The sequence below is a fragment of the Platalea leucorodia genome, assembly GCF_965183815.1.
Source record: "Platalea leucorodia genome assembly, chromosome: Z".
Classification (NCBI taxonomy): domain Eukaryota; kingdom Metazoa; phylum Chordata; class Aves; order Pelecaniformes; family Threskiornithidae; genus Platalea; species Platalea leucorodia.
The window spans coordinates 60,685,727-60,712,786 of NC_138858.1; the positions used below are offsets into that span (position 1 = coordinate 60,685,727).

Below are 27,060 nucleotides of genomic sequence, written 5' to 3' on the forward strand. Positions count from 1 at the left end.
CTACAGAAATAGTCACTGCATTTCTGTTCCTTCAAGCTTTCAAGGAAATACTGGGCAAAAGAATTTGGCAAAAACAATTCTTTGAAGTGTTTACTAGATGAAGTAAACCACATTAATTCTGCTTATAGCCTAATTTAGTAATAAACAGAGTTACAACAAACAATATACTTTGTTCATTAACATATTGAACTCAAAGGTGATCCTGTACTCATGTGGTTCTGGTAATAAACTTACAAAAGCTTTCCCACCCCCCCACCTCCAGGCTATTTTTCAATAGAAAGAGAATGCTTGCCATGAAGGATTTCAAAATCTCCACAAAAATGAATCTGCATCAATTTCCAAGACAACTGTCAGAGCACTCTCACAATTTATTCTTTCAGAAGCATTTGTTCAATAGCATGAGCAGGAGTCAGACACTTGGCTGTTCTTCCACAAGCTTATAAATTTGTTAAACCTACTACTACATATTTTAGTTGCTTATTCCTTCATGAAAAGCAGTTTCAAGACTGGCACTGTATTAGTGCCACTAACTATTCTGACGCAGGTCACTTCAACAAACTATAGTCCAACATGTAACAGTGAATTAGATAAAACTGAACCATTTTTTATAATGGATACTGAGTGGAGAGAGTTATTTCAGGACTGGTTAACTCCAAATCGTTGCAGATTAGAGGTCTTCAGCAACAGTTAAACTACTTAACTGCCAAAGTTACACAAAACTACTAAATACGAGTTAACTGCATTTAACTTTGGATGAAAACCAATTCAGCTGTACCTTTTGTCAGTGTTCATTGACCTGGTATAGAAATATGGATAACTTCACATACTATTTTCTATAAAACCTCTTCAGTATTCAGTTGCTACATACAGATTCTTTTGCTCAATAGGTAACTATAAACTTTCCACAACCAATGTCTGCATCCTGGTTTTCATAGTTCTGAAGTGTCCACAGTCATCTTACAGCTAGCGTTTTTTTCAGACACTAAAGCAGTGTCATGTTTTAAGTGTCAAATGTCAATATTGGCCTTTGAATATACTGTCAATTGACACAGAAAGTTGTAAAGATGGAATCAGAATAAGTGCTAACTTGGGCTTTAAGGATTTTTTTTTTTTCTAGTCACCAGTGTATGAAATTTGGTTTATTCATTTTGTATGCCTTCTGGAAAAGGAAATACAAATGAATGGTTAAGGTATCATGGCATTAAATTTCTACTCTGTTAGAGAACTGGAAGCCTGAATGCCTTCAGTCATTACTGCCTCCAAGCCCTCTGAATTTCTGTCCTGTTGACCTAAGGTTATCTATTTTACTGTTTTCACATTTACCTAAATGAGAAACCTGAAAAATATCTAGTTAGTCTTTCATGTCACACTTTGTATTTTTGGGAACATTTTGTAATATTTGTCAGTTATGTTATATCAATGATTCCCTTAAAGGACCTAGAAAATTTAGTAGCCTTCATATTCTGTGGCATTTGTGCACTTAGTTGCCTCCATGCCTAAGATGTGATTCTGCTGCATTCTTCTATTTGTTATACGTTCATTTTAAGTCAGTAAAAAGCATGCTAAATATCAAGTGAAGAAACCATATAAGCCTCACTATTCATTAGATATTTATCATTTTTTCTTAGATTACCAACTTGCATGTGCATTAGAGGCTACAAAACCAATTTCTCTCCCAACCCATATTCTGCATTTTCATGGTGCACTTCATGCTACTGTGTCAGTAAAGTGCAAAGATCCTCTTCCCCATCCTATTTAGGTTCAAATGCCTTTTTATGCATTGGAGCATAACTTACAGATTCTGCTTTTGTACTAGACAGTGGTACCTAACCCTTTTCTAAAATGGGGGATTTGCAGAAAACAACAAAAAAGTATTGATAAGTTACTCACGCAGTTGCACAGCACGCTGCTCATGCTTATGATTATTCCAAATGGCAGCTAACAGTCCCTAGCTACCATCCTACTAGAGTTATTTTGCACAACAGCATCTGGCTCTTTGGCAGACCCTCAAATAGCTGGAGTTGCCTCTGGCTCTGTCAATTCATGACAGAGTAACCAACCACTTGAGAGCACAGTTTTGGCACAGGTAACTGCCTTTCTCCTGCTTTTAAACACTGCTCATGCTACAGAAATCAGCACTATTTAAAGCTATGAGAATTGAAACATTATAATCTTACAGTTAATTCCTTAATAAGGCATGATTGGGCATTTATACAACATAGTACCTATGCTGGTGATTTGATCACATACATGCAATGTCGAAGTTTTAAAAGTAGACCTAGAAATCCATTCTCTAAAGAATGCTTATCCTTGGAGATATTTATGTTTAATCTTGCTTCATTTTTACATCACTTTTCTGAATTTTTTTCCCCACTGCCATACTGGTTTCCAGAGCAAACTTTGATCATAGCAACAGGAAGAAGATTCATCCTAGAATTTTTATTACAATTACTACAAATATCTAAAAATGAGTGATAGACTGCATTCTCATTAGGAATGAGAATTGTGTTGTTTAAGGGAAAGAAAAGTACATATTGTATAGGAAAGACTTCTCTAAACATGACAGCCAAAAATATTTTGAATTATGTTTCAGTTAACCATGTTACTCCACGCGTTTCATTCTTCAACTTCAGTCACTGAGCTATGCTCTCTTTGCATTAAATTTCTACCTCTAGCAGCCATTTTACCAGGAAAAAAAGAAAGCTTCCTTTGTAAATGGAGGCTAGATGTGCTAGAACCTGATGCTACAATAATGTCTTGGTTTTTCTAGGGAAAAAAATTGCAATCAGTTTAAGTTGCAGTGCACCTCAGTGCCCTCTCATGAGATTGTTGCACATGGCAGACTCCTTCCAGGAACAAACTGCCCAGACTGTCAAGAGTTGGTTAATAAAACAAGATACAAAAGACACGCTACTTCTACAGAGGTACAAAATTAGCTGTAGTCAATACCATGGCTACTACACCTAGAATGGTTATAGAAGCTGGGATTTTTTTTGTTGAGTAGGTCCAGTCTGCTTAGAACATTTTGCAATATTTTCTTAATTGTCTATTACATAAAGATTCCAAGAACAAGGTTTTAGAGTTCCACAAAACATTTCCATTTCATACATCAAGGCAAAGTATGACATTTTTAAAGGTTTTGTATTCTGTGATGAAGCTTATTTATTTTAAACATTAACACCAAACCGAATAGTGCATTAAAATATATTTACCCATTATATGTTTCAGAGACACCTGCGAAAGGTTCATTCCCACATTTAGCAAATAAAAACACTGTGTTTAATAGTAGGGCCACTGAACAAGTGCCTATCATGAACTTGATTATGCTTTTGCAATCCATTTTGTACTTGGAAACCAAGATGCCACTTATGATTTGGCCTAGTGCTGCTGCTGGAATTAATACAAGCCCTAGAGGAAAACAAGACACCAGCAATTACACAAAAATGCAAAATATGATTAGTGAAGCAATTTAGAGTGCAATTCTATGTTAAGAAAAAAAAAAAATCACAACAGTTACCTGTATCTTAAGATGCAGACTATGTAATGTCATTTTCAAACCAGCCTACCAGAATCTGTCAGCATGAGCAATTTATTCTACACTTAAATCATCTTGAGCCTTTCCAGAAGTTCAATGTGACAGCCTAATTCATAGTTGTCCAACACCCAAGTTCGATACAGCAAAACTAGATTACTTAAGAGTATTACACACTGGGCAGGAGTCTCTGAACACCAGTAGGCCACTTCATGAAAACAGAAAACGCTCTTTCATTGCTTCACTTTTTTTTCACATGTCCATTTTCTTTGTTATACATTTATGTTATGAACTTTTTAATAAGAGAACATAATCACTATTATACAAGAGACAGCACAAGATACAATAAGGCATCTATAGAAAGATTAAAAAGAGTCTACATCAGTGGGTGAGTTTTGCTGTCACAGTCCATATAGTCTGCAATGATTTATTCTCTTTGCACTATTAGGACTCCAGATACATAACTGAGTATTCTTATATGGCTAATCTACAATACAACTCAGCACTCAGTGTAACTTGCACTGACCTGAGCCCCCTAATTTTAAAGATAGTTCACCTATGGTAGCAGAACTGCAGAGGCTGCATGCACCCATAGTCACAGGTAGTTTACATTGTTACCACTGATCATATTAACTCTGACTAGCTAGCTGGACATTAGTTCAAGTACAGCTAGCTTTCAACATCAGTATAGGCATTTCTTTAAAGCTGTACATTTGATTAACACTATCAACACTTTCAACTCAAATTACAAAGAAATTCAGACAAGGTCTATTGACAGAAAAGGAACATTGTTTTCCACTTCATTGCTGATTACTGTTTAACAATTGAGCATATATTCCAATGTATTTCTATGTAAAACTTGCAAATACTTTGTTTTGAAGCAATGATGTCTGAATAGTGATACTACCATTTAGTATTATCTAGGGGAGTAAGTCATTCAGAAAGTCTCTCCCAAACATATTTCTGTTGGAGAAAGAGCACTTCAGCTAGCATATACTTATATTTCAGCACTATACAGCTGAAGTAATTTAGCAAGACATGTTCCAGAAATATTATGTCTGCCATATTGCAAGCATTGTTGGCCTATCTGCCTTGACCTGGCTGCTGTTCTTCAGAAATAATTGTGTCAGAGTTAATCATATGACCCTACCTAGTGCAGCTCTTCCATCAGATTTTTCTATTTGTTTCTCTAATACACAGCTTTTCAGAGTCTTCCCCTGTTCTACCTATTACTTCTGTATATCAGATAATAGGAATAAGTGACAGTAAGCCAAATATATAAGCAGTTACACAATAGTTTTATAATATATCCTGACCAGTTGTTTTATTGTAAGCTCACTGTAACATTATACTGGAATTGAAGAAGAAAAGGCCAAGTCAACCCCTTACTTACAGTAAGCACTGCTTTTTTTCCAGCTGCCCTTCATCTTGCTTTCTTTAGTAGGGACTAAGGCTTAGTGCTCCTTCAGCTGATTTTAAATGAGGAAAACTAAATGTTTTTCACCAAGAATAAGAAAGGAATAAATTACAGTTTCAGCAGCACACAAAATTCTCCTTCTACTTTGAATATGAGTATCAAGTCTTCTGAACTTACAGACAATGAGCAGCTTTGCACCCTTGATGAATTAAGCACCAGGGTTTTCATAGGGCAGGCAAGAATAATATAAAAATACTGTTTCTGCTGTGAAAACTGCATTTCATGTAAGTATATTCACAAATACCTCAGACAAACATAAGATGCCTATATAAGCTTCCACCTATAATGTTAACAAAGCGTTCAGCACAATATATTTAAGATTTAAAAATGAAAAGCTGCATTACCTCCAAGAGTTGCTGAAAAACTTGACGTCTTTCCAAACTGATTTTCTATAAACTTTGGTAGAAATGTGGCAAAGCCAGTGGCAACTAAAGCTTCTGAAGAACTGGCTATTATTAGACTCATAAGCACTGGATTCTTCAACAGTATCTATGGGGGGAAATCAGCATAACACTCAGGAAATTATTTCATTGTAGTACCATGTAAACTAGAAATCATTATATTTTAAAGTAGATACTCTCATGTGGAACTTCACTAATATGCTTTTCTTGCTTTAACAATCTTAAGCATCAACAAAACAAATATGCATTAAATTATCAGTAGCACTGGAGACTTCTCTATCACAACATAAAGCAGCAATTACCTTTCTAAACACTTACGTATTACCTGAAAAAGAATTTCATTTCTCAGAATATATCAGTTTCAGTAAATTCAAGATTTCCTTACCAGGAGAGCCACAGGGAAGTCTTTAAAACTTTTTCCAATATTCTTGGTCTCAACAAGTGCCTCACTTCCATCATTATGAGTTTCAGAGATTTTTTCAGCCTGTATTTTTGCTGTTCCTACAAATAGGCACATTTATTGATAATGAAAACATTGAATACCTGTGCTCTTAGGCTTGAAGTCAGAAAAAGCACCAAAGTAAGTTTTTCCTTTCCTTGGGAAAACTAGCTCAGACAGTCTTCTCCAATATTTTATTGGTACATATCCATAAAAAGATCAATAATGTACTGCTGTGGAAAGAAGAATTTGGCTGAAAGCATCATGCTTCCATTGGAAGGCCTTGACTGTAAGAAGGTATTATCAGGGATATCCTAAGAATTTCAGACTATCCTGAAGCCCATTCTTTTTTTTTTTTTTTTTTTAAGTCATCCTCACATTCTCCCCAGTTCCCTACTTCATTGTTTCTTTTCCTCCATGATTTCTTTCCAGATAAGCATAGTAACTGGGATACTTCAATTTGTGCTTATTCCACGCAAAACAATAAGGCAATAGAGTCAAAGACAACAAGGTGTGAGTTAAGTCAATGGAATTTCCTTATGATTCTGGGTGGGTAACATAGCAGCTTTAAATACAGTCCTGGGTGCTCAGCTGCAAGCATCTTCCAAACTTTGACCACCAGTTTCCATGCTCTACCTGTTTCCAGTCCTACCATACATCATTATGTACACAAGATCCTCCCTCTAGCTCATTCACCTTGTTTTAAAGGCTGCATATTGAAAACAAGGTACTTATCATCAGGTTTTAGCCAGAGACAGTTAACTGGGAAACAAAATCAAAGAGGAATCAATCACTCAGTCCAGCAGTCTATAACCCACAAGTATAAACAAATCTCTCTTCCGAAGTAGCCCATTACTGTTAAATGTTTACCTGGTAGGTGTTTTGGAAAGCATGAAAAAGGTATTATAAGAAGCCAAATTGCAAAAAAGCATGCAAGAAATGCTATCCACCATGCTCCAAGCCAACGTGGGTCATCTTGGTCCATCTTCGTACTAGAAAAATAATTTGGAAAAAGCAGGTTTACCATTCATAAATTCAAATCAGCAATTGCAGATGTTAGTGAGCTGGAATTTTTTTTTTTTAATACTGGTTTAACAAAAAGCCTTTGAATATTGTCATTTTTTTTGTTTACTACATGTATTAAATTTATTGTTTGGTTGTTTAAAGCACATTCATCTGCTCTATTATAATAATATTGCATTCTATCAAATATAGCTTTCAACTCATTAGTTAAATTCATTCTGACTTAAAGGCCACTATTTGGCCCTGATTTCAAGATCCCGTAGCATTATTAAGACACTGAAAAAAGCTGGTTTTAGAAAGAATCTTCATAACCAATGAGTTATATGAAAGCCAATACAGAAGTTCAGAATGCTATTGCATTGATCCGAAGTCCCTAAAACACAGGAAATAAAAGTGTAAATGAAGTTGTTGGTTTGGACAGTAGTACAATTTACAACATTATTTTTTGAATAGTGGACCATTACTCAACTGGTAGATTTCTAGCAAGCTCCTCCCCAGGAGGGAAGTAGCAGTATCCTACCACTCATATGCGACCTCAGGGAAACTTTTTGGGCAAGAAATCAACAGTTGCAATCTAACCCTAAATGAGCAACTAACCAAAAGATAAAGCAATTTTTGTTAATCAACTTTAAAATACCTAATATCTCAAAAAGCTAGAACTAAGTATCTGCGCTACAGACAAACTTACACACACAATGGAGTGACTACTCACTGTGGGAAGTAACTCACTTGCTAGAAGCCCCTGTGAATGCAACTTGTTACAAAGTTAAAGAAGCTCTTGAAAAATGCAGTATTTTCCAAACAAAAATACTCACAATTTCTCCTTTTCACATGGAGAAAAGATGAAAATTTTCGTAAGAATTATTAGGAAAAGAAAACAGAAAGCAAAAGACTACGTTGTATCTTGCCTTTCTGGGATCTGGATATCAATATAAATATTAAGCAGCTGCCCTCCTAAGACATAGCCAATAGCAGGACCCAGCAGTGACATGGCATAGCCAATTCCTAGAAAAGAAAATACATCAAGTTCACCATACATTTTTAAAGCTTCCTTTTAAAAAAATTCCTAAATCAACTTCAGACCAAATGGTGTCTGTTAATTCAACCTGTTCTTTCACTGTCATTACTTTGACTATAGCACGTAGAAGACAACATTTGTACTTGTCCCTCAACAAGAAAATTTGCGGCTCTCATTAAAAGCTGCAACTCAGAGGTTCAGCAAAACACACTTCACTGACAGCATCTTTATTAATTGTTAGATTGCCTTTTGCACATCTTGTGCCTCCAATCACAAGCTAGCTTGTGAAAAAGTTTCTGAAGTGAGGTTGTTACAAGCATCAGTTGTTAATAGTACATGCCCACAATCTTTAAGAACCTACATATTTATACTTTGAGTCTTACGTTGGTTTTCAGATCTGCCAAGATCAAAAGCCAGGGTTCCAGTAAAATTTTTGACTGGAGTAATATCTGCCACTTGAGTTTATTGAGAATCATATGCACTTCCATTTATTGAGATGAGCTTTAAAATACAAAGCCAGGGCTCCTGACAGTTCTAAAAAAAAACCCCAAAGTTGCAGGTGTAACCATGTCCTACTAAATAGCACTCTCAGGTCTATCCATTTTTTTTTTGGCCTTAGGACAAGATTTTCTTGACATCACAGTAGTCTCCCTGGCCTACCAGCCAGATTTCTGTGGTACTTTAGCACTGCTGGCAGGAGCACTGTCTCTGCAGATAAAGGCTTGCAACTAATAGTAACTAGATCTGTCTAAACAATTGGTACGACATGCATCCTTACTGCTGATATTCTACACTTTTCCCCAAGTTCAAGAATCTAGATTTCTCATTTGTTTCCAAAGTGTATCTTGAGTATTTAGTATTATCTCACTCACTTTAGACAGCAAGAAGGAATGATGGGGGGGGAGTTGAGAGGGTGCAAGAGGGGGAAGGGACACAGAAGGGGACACTCAAGTATCAGCAAGTCAAAATAAATATTGAGTTGACATATCCCAGGTTTTCCTGTATTTTGGAAATAACGACATGCTCACAATATCTTCCTGAGTCAAGTCCACATTCAACCTACAGAACTTCAAACCTACTGTAGAAGGTGCCTATTTCCTCCTACAGACCATTCAGTTTAAACTACCATTTGGAATTGCTTAACTTTTCATTGGCTTTAGATATAGATGCCTCAGCTCAGCAAGAGGAGAACAGTCCTCATGAAAACATGCCCAGTTTCAGAAGAAACTACCAGCTTATGAGTTGCAAGCTTATAGTCTAAGATGCCAGCAGCTATTTACAGACAGTAGCATAAAGTTTTAGGAATTTTTTTTTGCTGCCTTGCACAAGCTTTCTTGCATTAGGCAAAGCAATGCAATATATTTTAAATCCTCAATACATTGCATAAAAGAAAAAGAATTAAGGTTTAATGTAGCTACCTGTCCACTCACTTGCCTTCTAGTTTTGTTATACTAGGCAGAATACACTGTTCTTCTGAACTCAGCAGTTGTCTGAAGATTGCACAAGCATTACATTTATTGTATTTGTCTGTTATGTTTTAAGTATGAACGCTGACACCATTGTCCTGAATTTTCAGGCTACTTCTTGATGCCCTCATCATGCAGACAGCCTTAATTCTGCTCTATTTATCACACTTTTTTCTGAGGCCAGTGAAATAATTTCTCTCTCAGTATAAACAAACAGCAAAAATAAAAGCTTAGTTATTTAAGATTTAACATATGCAACTATTCTGTTTGTTGGCATCAAATGAACTGGCTTGCCTGGAAAAATTAACCAAGAATTGTATGCAAATAGATAATGATTTCAATTTTGCCAACTAAATATTGATTTAGTCTGGAAAACTGTCCAGGAATCTAAGATACTTTGAATTCCTCCTGTGAGTTACCAGTGTAGCTAACAGTTTTATCAGCTTACACCTAAAGGGGGAAAATAGCAAATATCTTCATACCCATAGAAAACACACTTAGACTGCAATGAACTTGCTGGTAAAAATGCACATAACCTGGAGAATGCTGACTGGAAAGATTAAAAACCACTGCTAAGAATTAGTATTCCTTAGCTTTCAAACAGTATGACAAACACATTCTCATGTTTCTAGGCAATCCTTTACTTTCAATTAAGGAAAGATACTTCCAGTATTTCCTCCTGAAGTGCCAAATATTTATGTGGCTAGAGAACTGCATTAATCACATGATAAACAGGAGTGTCCCTGCACTGAGGGGACAGCCTACTGTTAGAAGGTAAATAAATAAAACTGTTAAAGAATGCAGTAAGGTGTGGCTACTGACCTGATACGGTAGTTTTCAAAACCTGTGACAGTAAAAAGCAAATTTTTGCTACAACTTACTCTTGTTAACAGGCAGGCTACTTTAACCACTTAATCACTTTCAGTTACTGACATGAAAAACAGCAGGAGAGGTACGCAAAGCAGCCTTACCATGCTCTACAAAATAACTATTGAAAAGACTTGACACAGCTGTCCAATACCTAACTTGCACAGTAACTGATACAAAAACACTTTATGCACTTAAGAATGACAAGGTTGATTTAGAGGAACTCATAAAAGCATTTGTAAGTCATTGCAGTCTATGATCTATCCAGACAATGTGGTATAAACAGTCTTAAAAGTTACCTATATAAAGGGAAGACTTGTGTTTTGGGACACTATCATCAATAAAAGCTGTTCCCAAAGTGTATAGTGGAGTTCCTCCAACTCCCAGCAGCAGCTGTCCCAGGATAAAAACATACAGATAGTTGGGAAGTGAAGACTTTGTGCTGGCACTGCAAGTGAAGTTAGCAGAACTTGTTCCTGGAATTTGACATGTGTCTGAAAGACAGAGACAGCAAGACTTTAAAATTCTGTTACCCAGCTCGTAACAGTGCAACTGAAGAAAAACCTGTACTGAAAGCTAAACTACATATGAAGTACTGTTAGTGCCAGGCTTCCATTTTAATTCTCAGGCCTACTAATATATCCTATATGACAGTGCCCTAACCTTCTACAATATCATATACCCCAAGAGAAATACTACCATGGCTTAGTTTTTGTTTCCTTACCAGGAAGGAAAGATGGATGAAATAGCCTTATTAAAACATCTTGGCTTGTTGAAAGCATTATTGACCAGATGTATGCAAAAAACTGTCAAATGGTCATTCAACAGGTTAGTGAATACTCCTAGGTAACAGACACTTCATTTTGTTCTTGTACCTTATAACGATTCAGAGGAGCACTAACAACAACTTCCATTCTTAAGTGACAGAGCAGCCTGAACAACCTGAGGAAAGTGGGACTGCTGGAGAGGAAAGCACAGTTGTCAAGTGTCACAAGCAAAGATAATCCTCCCTTCTCATACAGTGTTTTGAGAAGTGTTACCCTAAAAAAAAAAAAAACAACTTAAAAAAACTACACCACTCTCTCATAGAGCACATGCTGCCATATCTCCAGAATGAGAGGTTAATGTAAAGCCTCTGTACTTGTACACACACACACACACACAGGGAAGCACAGGCAGAACAGCCTAAGGTTGCACCTGTTCCTGTAATGTTTGGCACTATGAGGAGGGAAGAGAAAAGAGGAAGTGGAGACAGAGTATGTTTTCTTTTCTCCATCCTCTTGCTATCACTGCACTCTTAGTAGCAGACAGTCCCAAGCGACAAGATCAAAAAGAGGAGTATGTTCTTTCGAGGTTTTTCTACAGAAGGGCAGACAACCCTAAGAAAGAGAAAAAACCCATCAGTTTGGTGGAAACAAGCCATACTGAGCAAATATATGAAAACAGCCTTCAGAATTAATCAGTCTACTGATCTGAATATTTTGCTACAAAATTATTACGTCATTTTTCTCAGGTCCTTTTACATGCGAGAACACTTTTTACTTAAGCAAACAAAGGGCAAGCTTGTCCACACTTTGGGCTCACCGGACAGAAAACACAAGAAGTGCTTGCCACACAGCAGATACTGAAAGAGAACTGTCTACACTGATGTTATCATAAATGCATCCATGGGTTTCATCATGCGTTTCTCCAGAAGGAACAGCACCATGGTGGTAGTGGAGTCATGCAGCACACAACAGGTGATTCAGTGCTGTTGCACAGGAACCAGCCAACATAGAGTGACGCAAAAACTTCAAGAGAAGTCATTAAAATTTTCCTTCCTTTCCACTTAGGAACAAGCCTCATTTTAATGCTATACTGAAGCCACGTTTTGTTATGAATCACTACTCTGAAAATTAAAGTTTTAGAGCATATTTTCAATTTATTTTCAATCTGCTTTCTTTAGCAATATTCTTACTTTCTGCAGGAAATTAAGTCTTAAATCAGGCTAACTTTGTGCTATTTACATGCACGCATCTAAAACTGACTATAGAAGGACACCATACCCTACAGTATCTTGTTAACGTACGCATATTCATGTACAGCATATATAGACAATATACCTGTAGTTGTAAATTAGCCTTTAACACCTATTAGGCAAGTCTAAAACAGCATTTAGCTAGCTATTTTAATGTAGTACACAAATAACAGTATCTTGTTAAAATATAGACATCAGAAAACAAGTAATGCAGAGCAAGAAAATGCCATGAATGATGTTAAACGACAAAAGTGTAGCCTAATTTGAGATCTAGAAATAGCTTCATGAAATAAGCAGATTACATATGGTAATGGCAATCAAATTTTGACAGATTGTGGTTCTTCATGAATCCCCATCCCCACCCTCAGTGTCTCAGTTCATGGCAATCTAAAAGCCTGTGCCATTGTGCAATTAATTGATTAGAGCCTCTCTCCTTCAGTTTTCTAGCTCTTCAATTTATGTGCCCTAGGAAAATTATCCTGATACTTTGATGAGAGAAGCTTATCACACTAGTTTGTTTTCAGAACCATGTAATCAGGTCTAACTACAAAATCAAGAAAACCATCAATATGCACTTTAATACAATTATAATCCTTTTATTTGCATCAGCTATCAGATTTTTTTTTAAGTGGAGTCATGGACCATATTTCATGTTTCCAAAAAAAATTTTAAAAGCAAGGACAATTTACCACAAAACTATGAGAAAAATTTAAACCAGCATAAAGTCAAAACTGCCATCAAACAACAGTTTATTCTCTCTACCTCAGCCATTCACGTCATGCCCTTCTTGTACAGGTCCAAGGTTTAAGCAGATTGGTAAAGTGACACAGGTTAAATCTAACCTGGATTACATCCACAAGCCTGTTTGCTGCTGTCATAAGAATAGTGAAGAGAGAAGGCACTGGCTTTTACATGATCTAGAAAGTCTAACTGAGGTAAGCCAAGCCCTGGGAGAAGTTTAAGATGAGTGGCTGACCATTTTTAACTACCTTCTCTCATTAAACTTGTTTTCCCTTCTAAAAGGCAGTAGATTAGACTTGCACTTTAAAGAGCAGAACTGCATTAAAGGCAACACCATCCAACAAAGTTAGTCATACTAACCTTCCTGAATTCAGGTAGATGTGTGATTAAAGCATGCAAGTTATGTAAAGGCCAAAATATTCCAACACAACCTAGTAGCCGAGAAGGTGGAACCAAGTGTGAGATGCTTCATCAATTTTATTAATTAGAAGTAAGACAGGTCAAGACTGGTTTTACCCACATCTTAAACTGCAGCTAGTAGGTGTGGGGTTTTTATCTTTTGCGGGGCAGTGAATAGTTTAAAGAGTTGTGAGGAGTGAAAAATTAAGAACAGCTTAGTTTCTATTCCTTTTAAAACTTAAAAAGTTTGTCTCCTCTTTAAGTCTTGCATAGGAAAGTCACTCAAAGCTTCAATTAACATGTTGAATGAAGATGAAGTTCTTAGTTTCTAAAGGCAGATGTTACAGTATTACAGAACATCTAAGTGGTATACAGAAATAGACCAAGCAGTGTAGAGAACAGCAGCACTATCCATTACTCCACTAATCAGATAGTCTCCTTAGAGAGCAAAAACAGAAAAAACAGACATACTGATGCTGCAAGACAAAACAGTCAAATTAGAGGCTGGTATCACATTCTGTCACCATTAGTATCCAAATGCCACAGTCTTCTTCAATCCTTAATTGTCCTTGGCATGTTCTGGGAAGGAAGATCAATTAATGCCTTTCTGAGAAGATTCACTAACTCTCAGACCCTAAATGACTTATCCACCACCTGAGTTTCCAGTAGAACAGAGAACTGAAAAAAGGTGTTCAAGTCATTCTCCCTCTTTGCAAATCACACCACATGCATTTCAACTCAAATGGCTAAGACTTGTTATCAACAAAGATATTTCTTTTTTCCAAAGACAGCATTCACATCCTGTTACTGAAGATAATCATGGAATAGTTCACGTTCGTAGAGGCATCAGGGAGTCATGTAGTCCAACCTCCTAGTCCAACCAGTGTCAAAACCAAATGCAGACCAAGTTGCTCAGGAATTCACTCAGCAGGGTCTTCAAACTCCCCCTGAGATACAGGCTGTACAGTATTTCTGGGTAATCTGTTCCAATACTTGACTGTCCTCACAATAAAGTTATCTTCCTTGTGTCAAGTGAAGATCTACATTTCACATTTGCTGTGACAGACATCTTTTACAGATTTAAACATGTTTCAATAAGATCTGGATGGAAGTCTAAAAAGTACATTGCTTATAACATCTGCAGTTTCTACAGTCCTCTGTATTGTCTACGGGTAATCGAATACTGAATGGTTTCATTACAGACATACCACTAGATGGTGCTCCTGACTACAAATATCAGACGCAGCTGAGACACTGAAGACCTTAAGTAACCTAAAAAAGTTATCAGAACAAATAGCTGGTAACATCTAGGTTACAAATTTGAGCCTGAAGCCTTTCTGGAGACAGACAAGACATGTTTGCTGTGGCTAGTTTTTGTAAATATGTAGACCATTGGTCAGCTACCCTTTCAATATGAAATGGATTAAAATATTTCTAAAGACTGTTAGTATGATAAATACTTCCAATGGGATAGCTTTGTAGAGTAGGGTATGTATATACTCAGAATAAAAGTAAGTTAACATCTCAAGGTAAAACAGTAAGCTCCAGGAAGTCTGCAAGCCTTATACTGGAGGCTAGATGTATTTTGTATTCTAGACTAGATCTATTAATTAACCTGGCAGCCATATTAAATATTGCACTGCAACTTTGAAGTTGTCCTGTGGGTGAAACTCACTGTACTTACATATAACAGATGAACATAAATAATCAAGTAACCAAGTAGGAACTGTTCAAAAAAATTCAGTGGTAGATTTTAATACAAAGCATTAAACAAAACAGTTTACTCCCAATACATTAAAATATCTACAAAACTACTCACCCAAACAAATAAACAAGGAAGTTTTTATTGGGGTGTGGTGCTATTAATTCTGCAACTAAATGTACAGTTAAGATGCTTCATCAACATCAGAACTAGCTAAACCAGACATCCTATAAAATCATGCACTGTGGATAACTTAACAGTTAAAGGATGCTGTTGCACAGCACCTGCAGATTTACATCAAGTCTGTTATGGTGCAGACATTCCCTGCACTCTGCAGTCATTTATCTTGGATAGCGTTTTGTTTAAGTCAGCTTAAGTCCTTAAATCTGCTCACCACAGTTGCAGCATAGGTACTTGCATTACAGCAGTCAAAACAGCACTAATTCAGTCAGCTTACAGTGCCGTGGAGAAGAAAGCACACTTTCCATTTAAAATTTTCACTACAGCTTTAGATTTCAAAAGTCCATGTAGAACATGAGCCCTAATAATGTATCAACACCTACAGCATCTTTAATGGCAGATGAAATGGCAGATGTTTGATGAAACAGGAACAGATTCTTTGAGATTTCAACCAAAATTGGTAAGATGGGGAAGAGATCAGTTGTAACAGTTGGCCATCTCCCTTCACACTCCCACCCTGTCAGTATCTTATTTCAATAAAAAAACCCTACAATCAGGCTGGAACTTTCTTTGTATTTAATTCAGCTTCCCTTCCATACTAGTAAAGTAGGGAAGGTAATACTGAAACTGAAATTGTAGAGAAATGGGACTGTAATAGAGCCAGTAGCAAGTAAGCTGTTGCCCCTCTACTAAGGGGTAGCAAGTAATCATCTCTTCATAGCCTCCAACCACTGAAGAGCTTTTCCTTTTGGCCTTGTTCAGTTAAAAGTTCAATTAACTTCTGCCTCAGATCCTCATTTATTAGATGGGGAACAATAGCTTACCAAAGTTATTTAACTAATGGTCAATGTCTAGACAGCTCATGGAAGTGTGTGACATAATTAACACTTAAAAGAACCAATTTGAGAATCAACAACCAGAAGACTGAGAACCTTCCATCAGATTGCTTAATAGCTACTGATTTTTTTTTTAGTGAGCACTCCAATATGCTTAGTCATTGATGGCATAAATCTGTTTAAACACCGCAATAACAATTAAGACAATCCTAAATGATTAAGTAATCCTGCTTTAAGAATATCTGGATGTTCATTAGTTACAGGCGTGCCACTAAGTTGACATGCAAATACTTGGCATTAAGCACACTGCACTTAAAGTCTTGTTTTATGAGAAAAGGTAGGTACGATCTGAGAGCTGGCTACTGCCACGATTTCAGTAGTGCTTTGTTCAGTATAGTTCAGTACTGCTTGTTCCCTCTTTATTTCAAAATAGCCCACAAGTTTAAACAAACATTTTAGAAGAACTTAGTGAAACTTGTTAATGAATTACTCAAGACTCCTTTAATAGTTAAAAATCCAGAACTGCAACATGTAGTCACCTTTCAACAAGACAAGAAGTCCAACAGCTTTCCTTTAACATTTATTCTACATCACCAACCTAACTTGCATTCCTATTCACAAAGAAATGCCAGATAATTTTTTTTTTTACTCAAAGCGAATTTTAACTGCATTCATCAATGCAAGTCAAAAAGCATTTTATTCAGATGTTGCAAGAACTGATGAGCAAGAACTGATATTGACAATCAGATCTCTTCTGAAAAAGGAAGTTTACTGTGCAGAGACAGCTCTTGAACTTACAGAATCATTTTATTTTCCAGTGTTAGAAATAATATCCTATTTTTAGGACTTTGACAGAGATTAAGTATGTTGTACCAAATTAAGAGTTGCACCAAGTCACTACAAGGATTTCTGTTTTTTAAATAATTTTCAAAACATAAGGATAAACTTACCTTCAAGTTTAGCTCCATAGTGGTATTTTCCACTACTGAAGTGTGGTAAGGAAAATATAAGTGAGCCCAGTCCTAGCATAAATGCTGAGAAAGCAAGCCATCGTGGTTTGTGCCCTCTTTCTCCAAAGAAAGATACAAACAGTGACAATATACAAAAAGCAATGTCATAGCTTGCAGAGATTAAGCCAGTGAGGGAACTGTTCAACTCATAACGCTTCTCAATTGTTGAAATACTAATGTTAATCAGGCCATTTACCACAATCCCTACAAAAAAAAAAAAAAAGGAGATAATTAGTCAAAGATACTTTAATTTGATAGAGTTGCAAGGGTAAACTTACCATTGTGTGATGGAAGGGTTAAAATGGATACATTTACAAAGCTACACTTTAAGGTATTTATTAGCTTTAAAATCCAGGTATATAGTTAATTGATACAGTGCCAACTTAAGCCAGCCAAACTGTACAGGACCTATTCAATTTTGTTCTCTCCTGTGGGCGTTAAAGATTCAACACTCAAGCAGTAAGCCAGCAAAATACCATGCCTCAAAATCTGTTCATATATTAAAGTTCCAGACTCAGTTTGAAGCAAAGACAGATTCCAAACAGAATGCGTTACAGCGTCATAAGATTCTGTACACATTAAAAGGAAATTAGTCAAGGCTATGACTTGCATTAGAATACAAGCTATGACTGAAGCAAGTTCAGGACATAGCTTTCAAATCATGATTGTCAAACAAACATGATTTCCTCCCTGCCATCACAAAGGGAAGACACAAGAAAGCTTTTGAATAGACATCCTTCCCTATAATATAAAAAAGTGTAAAGCTATTTGAAGTACTTTGCAACTGTTTCAGACCAACTGAGGTGATTTACTTTAACCGAGAAAAAAGTCTGCCCTCTGAATCTTGAAGTTCCCTGAAGTATCAGACAACCTGGAGAAAAGGCCTTGCACAAGCTGCCCTACTTAGGCACAGGCAAACTCCAAAAAACTGATCCAAAAGTAGAAGCAAGTAAGCTGCAATCGCAAGTGCATGCTTATACACACTGTCCATTTTTACATAAGTGTTGCTTGTAGCTACTAATTGAATCTCCCATCCTGCCTCACATTCTGTTTGTACATGAAACACCAAGTAGTTAAACTCACAGGAGTTTACTTTCAACAGTCCCAAAACAGGATCCTGTTACAATTGAGATGAATAGCTGTACTTCATAACAGTGTCAGATAACTTCATGGTAGTCTAATTAAACTGTGCCTGTAATAAAATATATACCCTGGAAAAAAGTTAGGAAGTCTTGGAGTCACAGTGGCAAATAAGATTAAGAGTTCTGTAACCTCACAAATGACTGATGAGCATCTCTCATGACACAGACCCTACAATTATACTTCCTCTTTCTAAAGTTCAAACACAATTCTCTACTGTCATTCCAAGACCAGACCAGAAGGACAGATGGCTGGGAACAGCAATGGATTTAAGTTAGTTTTCAACAAGCATTGCAAACTACACAGGCTGAACTTCAACAGATCCGCCTAGAGTGCTCTACATATTAAAAGAAAAAAAATTGCTCCAAATCTGTAATCAACTAGCTGTTTTCTTATCAGTGCAATCCCCACCATAACTAAACACTTCAGTTGTCTATAAGGAGGCAGCTCTTGGCACAGTCTTATTTTCTAATACCCTCCTATGGCCTCTTTATTAAGGATGACAATTTCACCTCTCAGTCTGATCACCACACTTAAATTCATTTGGGCCTAACAGAAGTATTCAGATGTTACTCCACTGCCATTATTTATATATTTTGCAGCTTTCTTCTTTTCTTCTTAAGGAGCATTAACCAAAGAACAATACTGGCATAAAGGAATGAACAAACAAGTTTTTCCCATTTGCCAGCACTTCAAACATTTACTAAGGCCTTAAAACATTCACGTGAAGAAGGTGTGCTACGTGGCAAGTTGATTACAGAACTAGAAGACATTTTCTTTTACGTGTAGTTTAAGTTGAAACCTTTAATTTACATCCTAAAAGCCATAAAACCTTGCAGTTAGTTTTATTGTATACTTGTATTTCATATGTAAAAATGTAGATGTGATGAATGGCAGCATAACTTCTCCAATGCCATCATCTAGGCATTAATCATTAAAGCCTCTTCAGGAAAGATGGAACCTGGCTGATACTAACTTGATCTGAAAAACAAATCCTACAAGGACATCTCAACACTTAAATACTAGTATAGAAATTATTTTTTAACTATTTTCATCCAAAACCTTACTGTCCTGCCACATCTGTTAGAAGTTTAGGTACAGCGTGTACTGACCCACAAAATCCAGATTAAACATAAATCAACTTCATTTGCTGTAATGGAAAACGAGTATTTTTTTTCATCATCCATTTAAAAAAAAAAACAAAAACATGCTCTACAGTTGTTCTAAGTATGGTAGCTTTAAAGCAGTGGTTTGCAGACACCCAATTAAAAAAAGAAAAAAAAAATAATCAAAAAGTCCTTCCAGTAACAAATCTAATCAAGAGTATAAAATATTAGTGGTATCCAAAGTTTTCAGACAGATTAGACTGGACCAGTCTCAAACAGTGGTTCTGTTGTTTTGTTTAATAAAATTATTACTGACATGAGGAATAAACAGACCTTCTTGTACTCAAAATAGTGAGACAACTTCTACTTTGTTTGCTGTTACAGCCATGAACTGCAGCATATCCGGTTATTGTATTACAAGATGCAATCATACATTTATGCAACTCTAAGTGCCATACAGAAAGCAGGTATTAGTCATGTAACCATGTTCTACTCAAAGAATTGCTTTCTATTCTGGAAATACAGGTTTCATATGTACTTGAAACAGAAACAGCCAAAAATGAAGAGTTAAGGTTCACCTGGAATGTTCTGAGAAGCTGAAACACAGCAAATCAGGTGCTAATGATAACAATAACCTCTTTTCTAGGGCAGCTAGAAAATAACCTAATAAATACATGCCTTCAGTTAGATACACACACAAAAAACCTATGTACATGTACCAGGCCACTGCAGATAACTACCTACTATGTTCACTCACTATGTAAAAAGTCTAGTTAACAACTTACTTACATCAAAAGTGTGTTAAGGATTACTTCATTGTTCTTCAGCGCCATTAGGAAATAAGCTTTCCTAGTACATTAGCATTAGCAAGTTTTATAAATATAATTTATGTTCCTCAGTGATGGTTTCTGTAATTCAGAGGGTAAATTAAATAATTAGACCCAAAGCTAGAATGCAGTAGTAGCTCACAACTTTAAAATCCCAGTTGTGTTTTGTGTGCTTTTATCTAAACTCTGAAGCTGCAAGACCTGAATATTTCTGCAGTTTCACATGCAGCACTGAATTTCTTGTCTGAAAATGATTCTTGTTTTTTTCTGCTTCTCAAAAAGAGTTGTAACCTGAGTCTTCAGTGCCCAATTATCCTTTCTACGCTCTACCCAAAGAAAAGGTACTTGTTCAGAAAATTCAGGTAATACATCATTAAGAATGCCACAAGGTCTGTAATAGCCATGCCTACATCAGCCTTCAAAACAAGCATCAGAAGTTTCCTTACATTAAGGCCCTAAATCCAAACTAGATTAGATACGTACCTCTTTGAGGTCTGGCATACATCTACAGTTAGATAACAGGACCAAGAGCTAGATAAGTAGCATAACCAACACCCACAGCATTCTAAAGGGATCTCTGTCTTATTCTTATGATACAAGACCTTTGTATGATTGGGAACCTATCCGCACTACTACCAAGAGATAAAATTTAAATGATACTGAATTCATTATCCAGCTGAGCTGACAATCAGATCAGCACAGCAAACTGGATTTTAAGAAATATTGCTATGGCAAATTTAGAAGTGCTAGAAATATTCAAGACACTTTGTATAGCGCAATATAATCTGAAACTTTTCAGTGTGACATTCAGGGCATTTTTGGTTGCCTATCTGTATTCTTAAGCTACAAAAATACACATGCATGATATAAAAGTCTTCTACTACGCAGCTGCCACCAAAATCTGCTATGTAAGAAGTTCTTCCACCCCTCACTTTCTTTTTACTATGTTAACTCAAATTTATTTTCTCTAACAGCAGCACAGCTGCAACAGTAATAACCTTCTGGTCCTACCAGCTGTAGCATGGCCTTTCAAATACAAGCAAGGATCAGGCTCCGCCCAAAACTTTCTAGATACTTCTTTTCTAACACAACACATATACTAAGAAAAGATCGTATTCTGAACAGGTTGAAATGGAAACACATACTGAGAGATACTGGTTCTTGTAAGACTTTTTCAAGCAACACAAATGGCAGTGAGATCCTTCTAGGTTTTAAGCAGAACCTCCTGCTCAGTTCTCTTCAGACCATCCCAGTTACCTCAGTGTGGTTCCAGGCAGGAACACAGCCATCCATATTCCACATCAGCAGCATATGCTGCCTGCTCTTCTAGTACTAAATCTCTTCTTCTACATCTCTCCCCACCCCTCTACAGCAGTCTCATTCATTACAAGCAACAAGGATGAGCTTTAAAGCCTCATAATTTTTCAGAAAATACAGTTTTCTTTTCTATCTAGTCCAATAATGTTGAAGGGTTCTGAACATTAATCCAATAGCTCCATTTGACGGACAAACACCTAAGCTTTACAAACCTCAAGATTGTACATTTGGTACACTAATTCTTCCACTCCCCCTCAGCCATTCTTACTACTTGCTAAACCTAAGGCTTGCCAGGGCCCTAAAAACCTTGTTACAGAAAACCACTAACATGGACAAGAATATCTGAAGCTGAACAACAGAAATTAAGAGCAAGCTAAACTTCAGGTTCCCTCCAAGGTTAAGTTAAGCTGTTAGTCAAGTATTAGAAGATAGTTGCACTGGGATCCAGAGAACAACATCAGACTTTTTTTTAAAGCCATCTTAATTACCCAAAGTCCCACCCAACCATACCAAAGTAGTTTTTTCATTGGCAGGCTGGTAACAAAGCATATGCTAGGACACTACAATTTTGTCTATTGGTTTATATCGTGTGTTTTATTCCCTGGCTCATATGTCTCAACCTGTGAGATTCATGGTGCACTACTTCCCTGTGAGCAATGGGGACACAGTATAGACAAGAGCATGAAGCACAGAGCTGATGGCATTATGGACTCAGCAGTGGTCAAAAAGGCAGGCAGAAAAAGAAGAAAAGGAGGAACAGAGTGAAAGACAGAGCATAATACTGTATAAGCAACTTCCCTATCCAGGGCACTAGGGTACTTTCTAATAGGGACTACTGAAGCCACTACTGTCGCTCTTCAGCAACACCACCAGACTCGGGCAGCTAGAGTTAACCCTGCCTCCCCTCACCCACCGTCCAAATCGCCACCACTCTTCCCCTGCTTTTCCCAGCCCAGGCTCCCGCCCGGCTTCCCCCGCAGCTCCAGGATGGAGAGCGAGATGGGCCCAGGACAGCAGAAGCCCTGCAGGGGCCGGGTCCCACAGGGAAGGTGGAGAAGAGGGCAGCAGGCCTGCGGCTCACGGCAAGGCGGCGGGGACGGGTTACCTTGGAAGATAGCCAGGAGGCTGTAGGCAGCCAAGTAGCCCTCAGGGTTGTTGCAGAACTGCAGAGCTTTAGGGGCGCAGCGGCCCCACCCGCAGGGCCCCTCCTCAGCCACCGCCGGGACGCCGGCATCGACGCCTGCCCCGGCGGGGCTCGCCTGGTGCCGGCGGCCGAGGTCGGGGCTGGGTGGCTCAAACACCGGGTTCTCGATACCGCCACCCTTCATAGCGCTGAAGAACCACAGTCCTGGCTGCAAGCGACATCCGGGAGCAACGCTCCTCTAAATACCACGAGGGCGGGCCGGGCCCGACGGGGACAGGTGGCGGCGCTTTCCCCCTCCTCCTGAGGCGGGCGGCCGGGCCCGGCCCCGCCCCGGCCGGGCCGCTGGGGGCCCTGTCCCGCCGTTCCCGCCGGCCGGCGAGAACCTGCGTTGGTGTTGCCGCCTCTGCGCCCGCGCTGGGGAAGGGGCCGCAGCGGCCAGTGCCGCAGGCTCGCCGCCCGCCCCCCGCACCTGCCTTTCGGCTGGTCGGTGAAACGGCCGCCAGCCCCGCCGGCCGTGGCCCGGATCTCTCTGCCGGTCGGGCCAATCCACGCCGGCGCCGCGCCCTCCCTGAAGGAAGATCCCCCACACCGGGAGCCACGCAACATTGATAGCGGCGATTAACGTTAAGGTCGGGCGGATCACCCGGGGTGCGGTGAGGGCCGAGCTGTGTTTTGTTTCAAGTTCATGCGTCCAGATGAAGTTCTGCTTTCACCTTCCAGCTAGGTGGCGGGGGGGAGCGCGCCGCGGCGGCCGCCGCCCGCCCGGCAGAAGCCGGCACGGCGGGCGTGGGGCGGCAGCGCGGCGGGGGTCAGCGGATGGCGAGGGGCACGTACCCAGCCGCGGCAGCAGAAGTGGCACACCGGTGCCATCTAGCAACGTTCGCTCTGAAAAAAAAAAAAAAAAAAAAAGAAAAAAAAAATCAAGCACCTGAAAAAAGTCCTCATGAATGTTTCTTCTCAGAAACCAAAAATTTCACAATGGTCTTTGTAAGTGCTGGAAAAAGTGAAAGGGATGTTTTTCCAATAAGGGTACTTTCCCACTTTAGGCAAGTGAGTTGGCACATGACCCGCTTGGGTGTGGAAACCCATCTGCAACAAAAAAAACCCAAACTGGACATTTGCAAATGTTATCCTATGGAAATGTTATTCCCCTCCTGTACCACAGAAAGTTTCCACCTGCAGGAGCTTCCAGTCGTTGAACAAGTTGCTCAGTTGCAGACATCAGCCATGAGAATTTGTCAAGTGTATAAGGAAGTACCAAGTTTGTTTGCATATAGTGAGAATTATTTTACTCATCTGTACCAGAACAACTGGGAAGGAGTCCAGGGGTCAATTAACCATCACCACTGGTGTTGGTCTCTGGGCAGTAGAGAGTCTGTCCTGAAGAGTCCTTCTGCCTTCAAGAGTCCAAAATATTTTAGAAACAAGTGAAATAAGACTGAAACTTGAAACATCAGCAGTGCCTTTGGTTTCACAGTGAAAGCCAGGCCATCCTCCTGAATTCCCAACTCTTCCCTTGGTGTCACAGCTCTTCAGAAAGAAGCACACATTTTCAAGTATTCTATAAGCAGCACAGAAACTACATGGAGATGACCTTCGGCAAGAAAAAAACCAGTAGATTAGAGAAAAGAATATTTGTATAGATAAATTGCAAATGAGAAATCGGCTCCTTCTGGTGCTGCTGCAACTTCCGGGGACAGTGGGTAGTGGCTGGAGCTGGAGGGCCATGGGCTTACCTGGCAGCTGGGCCTTGCCCACGCTCCACGTTAGCCACCTCAGGGTCCTTCCCAGGTGTTGCCCCAGCCCCATAGCCAGCAGTGACCTTCCTGAGCCTGCAGGAGCTCAGATAGCTGCTCCCCAGTGAAGTGTTCCTCTGCTGGTTACTGACAGCCCCCAAACCCTGAAATTAGCTTATTATTAGTTCAGGCTATAGTCTGGAATGGCTTTTCCTCAACTGGTTATCAAGCTATATCCTGGTTAACAGTCTCTTGAGAGGTCTAAGGATGTGCCTAAACCAATTGGCACACTAACCTGTTTCAGGAATAGCATATTAGTAAAGTCTTCTGTTGCCTGTGTTTGTTTGCATTTTATTGATGTTTTTTTCTTCCCCCTAATTAAAATAAAGCAGGACATATCGTTTGAGATAATATCCTGATCTTCGCTAGAGTGCTTACATGCTAGAGTAGTAAGAATAATCCATGAAATTGCTAAATTATACTGCTAATGAGACATAAAAACCTCCCTTGATCTGTCCAGTTGGCTAAGTGTTTTATTTTCATTTAGTTGTTACCCTCCCAACTGACAGTTTTGGTTTTATCATCACAGGAAGGTGACAGAAGGGAAGGGAAAAAGAGAAGTGAGTGGAACTCGTGATGAAAAATAGTGTGTTCATCTGAAGCCAACAACATTTTTAAGCAAATTGAGGAGGGTAGCCTTGTGGTGTCCGGTTTAGGCCTAGTCTGGGAATTAAATAGGGAAATGATTAATCCAGGGAATTAAATAGGAGTGAACTCTTGAGAGTTTATACCATGCTAGTAGAATACAGATTTTAGGAGAAAGCCACAGGGATAAGGAGAGAGAGTTAATAAAATATGATGTATTTTTACACTGGTTATGTTGCCTGAGTGATACTGTTGTTCCTCAACAAGCAATTTACAGAGAAATGCAGTAGATCCAACCAGCATTTATAAACTGCTTTGATATGAGTCTTTACTTAAAGCTATTAAAGAAGTTTAAATTCCTGACATTCAAGACTGGATACACAATCTGAATCTGAATTCTCTCAGTGCCAGGAGGCACACAAGGCACGAACATCGTTCTTCCACTTCGATCGGTCCGCGGCTGCGTGCTCTGGAGTCAAGGGCCACAGCGCAGTCTTCCGTCAGTTTCCCCCTCAGGACACGACCGATCCAGCTCCATCTCCTCCTCCTCACTTCGTTACTGATTTTCTCCATCCCCGGCATTTCTGATGCTTGTCGTTTCTGCAACTTTTTTTTTTTTCTTTACTTTTTCTTTTTTTTCTTTTCTTTTCTTTACTTTTCTTTTTTTTTTTCCGGGAGGAGGTAGTTGGCCTCCTGCCCAACCCCCATGACTTGGAGGGCCAGTGGTTTTTCTGTCAGGGTGGCCTTCCCTTAGGCTGCGTTGGTTCGCGGCACCTTCTTCAATTTTATCCGGTGCACCCTCCACAGAGGGATCCCCTATCCACCACCCAGGGGACGCGCCTTCTAGCCGTGCAGCCTCAGCCGAAGGACTGGATACACAAACTACCTGAAAATGGCAAAATACAACTGGTTTCTAGGAAAGTATCTAGCATGCTCAGATAAAAATGGTAATAGAATGTGAAGTGAATAATCTGTTGGACTAGATGGAGGTCGCTCATAGACAAGGCAAATGTGACCTACAATTTATGTGTGTATTGCTACTAGAGCTAATGGAGACCTGCTAAAGTTGTTCTGCAAGCTGCTGTCCCCCATACTGTGTACCACTTGGATTCTCAGCTTCCTAGAAATCACTTCTAAAGGAGAAAATGTGCAGAAAGATTACTAGAGAAGTTTCTTTTCCAACAGAGAATTGAAAGAAACAGGCTTGTTCAGTCTAGCAAAGTGAAGTGCTCCATGAAATAATAAGCAACCATAAGAAGGACAAAAGGCAACCAAAAATTTTAGAACAAATAAGCAAACTGACCATAATTAATTTTCTCTTAGAAGGCTTTCAGTCTTCAGTAGAGGAGAATTTTGGAACAAACTTCTAATGGATTTAGTGAATTCTATAACTTTAGATGGAGCTTGATCAAATTATGACTAGGATAAGAACATGTGAACTGATTAACTAGGTCTTTTTCTGATCCAAAGTTCCTGTGAAGTGGGAACAGAAAACTATATTCTAGGAAAAAACTGATGGTTAACTCAGAAGAATGTCATAAAATTTATACTGGAAGATGTTGCAGAGAGACAAAAAAGTTAAAGAAAAAATTGCTAAATTTGTGGAAGGATTATAAAATGTAGCTGCCTTCTAACTTCATGGAATTGTGTTTGATCAGCTACAGCTTCTGCAGTCTCACAAGTCGTAGGTGTTCTCCTGTTGCATGGTATCATGGTGTGACATGTTTTTCATCAGACATAAAGCCACCATAGGAATGCTAGATAAGATCTGTGGATTTTTTTAAGAAATAGAGTTGCATTTTAAAATGTCTGATAACTGCCATTCTCTGAATTGCAAAAGTGATTGGGTTTTTGCCGTCAGATAAGTCAGATAAGGCAAAAAGATATGCACATTTAAAACATTTTTCAAGCATCTCAAAGCCATCCCCTCTCATTTAAAGGCCAAGTGGTGCACAGACCTACTCACACCTTGTAAAAAGATTATCTCCCAGAAACATGGCACAACATTTTGTCAGTACAATACTCCCTTTGACTCTA

General features: G+C 38.7%; 1 protein-coding gene across 1 annotated transcript in view; it reads right to left on the reverse strand.

The window, feature by feature from the left end:
* LOC309602425 (solute carrier organic anion transporter family member 4C1-like) overlaps window positions 1-22,836 on the reverse strand; it is a 33,217-nt gene extending 10,381 nt beyond the window's left edge. The window contains exons 1-8 of the mRNA XM_082335995.1: window positions 22,604-22,836; window positions 17,049-17,312; window positions 10,523-10,717; window positions 7,769-7,877; window positions 6,720-6,841; window positions 5,796-5,911; window positions 5,354-5,498; window positions 3,213-3,408 (exon numbers count right to left, since the gene is read on the reverse strand). Coding sequence (XP_082192121.1) covers window positions 3,213-3,408; window positions 5,354-5,498; window positions 5,796-5,911; window positions 6,720-6,841; window positions 7,769-7,877; window positions 10,523-10,717; window positions 17,049-17,312; window positions 22,604-22,826 — 1,370 coding nt within the window. The 5' untranslated portion in view covers window positions 22,827-22,836. The remainder of the gene's footprint in view (window positions 1-3,212; window positions 3,409-5,353; window positions 5,499-5,795; window positions 5,912-6,719; window positions 6,842-7,768; window positions 7,878-10,522; window positions 10,718-17,048; window positions 17,313-22,603) is intronic.
* Between the last annotated feature and the right edge of the window lie 4,224 nt (window positions 22,837-27,060).